The sequence below is a fragment of the Anneissia japonica genome, unplaced genomic scaffold, assembly GCF_011630105.1.
Source record: "Anneissia japonica isolate Jap-2015-1 unplaced genomic scaffold, ASM1163010v1 scaffold131_len961581_cov171, whole genome shotgun sequence".
Taxonomy (NCBI): Eukaryota; Metazoa; Echinodermata; class Crinoidea; order Comatulida; family Comatulidae; genus Anneissia; species Anneissia japonica.
Genome location: NW_022750285.1, coordinates 808,269 through 810,076, shown reverse-complemented (window position 1 = coordinate 810,076; position 1,808 = coordinate 808,269). Strand labels below are relative to the sequence as shown.

The following is a 1,808-nucleotide window of genomic DNA, read 5'->3' as shown; positions in this document are numbered from 1 at the left end:
GCCCTTTTGTTTTTTCCAATTTTCGGTTGGAACGGTTGGAGTACTGACATCGTGGTTCCCGCAATTTTTAGAATCGGCATACTCAAAAACCCCTAGGACAAACTTCCACGCTTCTTTCCAGAAGTGCACGTCTTGATAAAAAAATGTCACATATCCGCCTCACTAAAATCAACTAATTTTATAGAAATTTTCGGGGGCCTCTCGACCCTGGACCCCGTCCGGGAGCTCTTATCTGCTCTTGACCCCCGGGCTAGTTGGCCACAGGGACGTATCCAGGGGGGAGCCGGGGGAGCCGCGGCTCCCCCCTTTGTACACAGTGTTAAAATTTTAAAGCTTATTCTTGAGCCAATACAAATTCTTTCCTGGGATCACTTAAAAAGTAAATATGCATCAGTACACGTTATACATGAGCAGAGGTGGATTCAAGGCACCCCCTTCATTTTTTTAAGGGAAAAAAGAAAAATAAATTCAAATTGAAGTGCGAGAGTGTAATTTCCGGCCATCTAGAGATGCCCTAATCATAAATTTTCTTGCCTTAGCCCCAACCATGGTGGGGCTGAGGTGGGTGGTTCCTCGGTCTGTGAAAGTCCCTCCCTGGTTCACCTCTCTTTCGAATTCCTGGATCTGCCACTGTTGATTTATTATATAATTATTTTTTCGCTTATTTATAATGCGTCTATTGCAATTTTCATTTTATCCTCTCAAACAGTCCTAAGAACGTTCAGAGTGCGCTACTTCATAGGGGGATTCGCCCCCTTGACCCCACCGGGGTCATACGTAATTCGCATAACGGCTCCCCACCTTTCAAAATCCTGGCTACGTCCCTGGTTGGCCATGGTCGTTGTGCTCGCAAGGCTTTAAACCCCCTCCCCATTTTACCTTGGCTTCGCCCCGAGATGATGTTCGTGTAATGAACAAGAAAACTGTCAGTAAAGGTCATTTCAAGTTCTTAAAATATTGAAAATCAATCATGATTAATACGACAAAGGCGATTTATACAATATTTTATTTTATTTTTTATTTATTAATTTTTTTTTTATTATTTGTTTTGTTTGTTTGTTTCTTTTTGTTTTTTTTTTCGCCAATAAGGAAGTAAAACTCAGGAGTTTTGGTTTGCAGTATTATTTACCGGTAGGCCTATTCAACTTTCGATTGACGTATCTACTATTTACTTCATGGTATCAAGGACATACATAGGCCTGTACAAATTGCTTTGATTACGTGTTGTGAATTGATTGACTATGTGCACCTCATTTTTGTATTAAAAACGTCTCTCATCTAATTCCGCTTCGAATCAAAGATTGTGATATTAAGTTATCTTTGTGCAAGTTGGTGTTATACTCAGAAACGTGACAAAATGGCGTCGGCCATCAACCACGGTGAAATAACTGAAATTCTGTTGGAACGTTCGCCATTGAATCGGCAACAAGGAAATAAGTAAGCTAAATATCTTTCGTTGTATACACGCATTAGTAGGCCTACTGTACAGACGCTTAAGTAGCAAGTCAAGTAGGCATGTTTTTACTTACTTTGTCGCGATACAGTTAGAGAGAGAAATGGTTTTATTTCTTCATATTTTTATTTGATACTTTTTGGAACGCTTTAATTGCAGTAAACAAATAAACTGAAAGCAGAGAAATAACAAGCTTCATAATTAACTTGAACATAATTATTGCAATAAAAAAAGGGTTAGGGCCCTTTTTCTTTTCCTTTTTCCTTTCTTTTTCTTTGCTCCTTTTTTCTCTTTCCCTCCCTCTCCCCTCCTTCTTTTCTCTTATTACCCAGCCCGGTACGACGGCTTGGTCAGC

General features: G+C 39.8%; 1 protein-coding gene across 1 annotated transcript in view; it reads left to right on the top strand.

The window, feature by feature from the left end:
• The first annotated feature begins 1,146 nt into the window (after window positions 1-1,146).
• The window catches only part of LOC117121291 (proton channel OtopLc-like), a 10,115-nt gene continuing 9,453 nt past the window's right edge, over window positions 1,147-1,808 (top strand). The window contains exon 1 of the mRNA XM_033266428.1: window positions 1,147-1,437. Coding sequence (XP_033122319.1) covers window positions 1,358-1,437 — 80 coding nt within the window. The 5' untranslated portion in view covers window positions 1,147-1,357. The remainder of the gene's footprint in view (window positions 1,438-1,808) is intronic.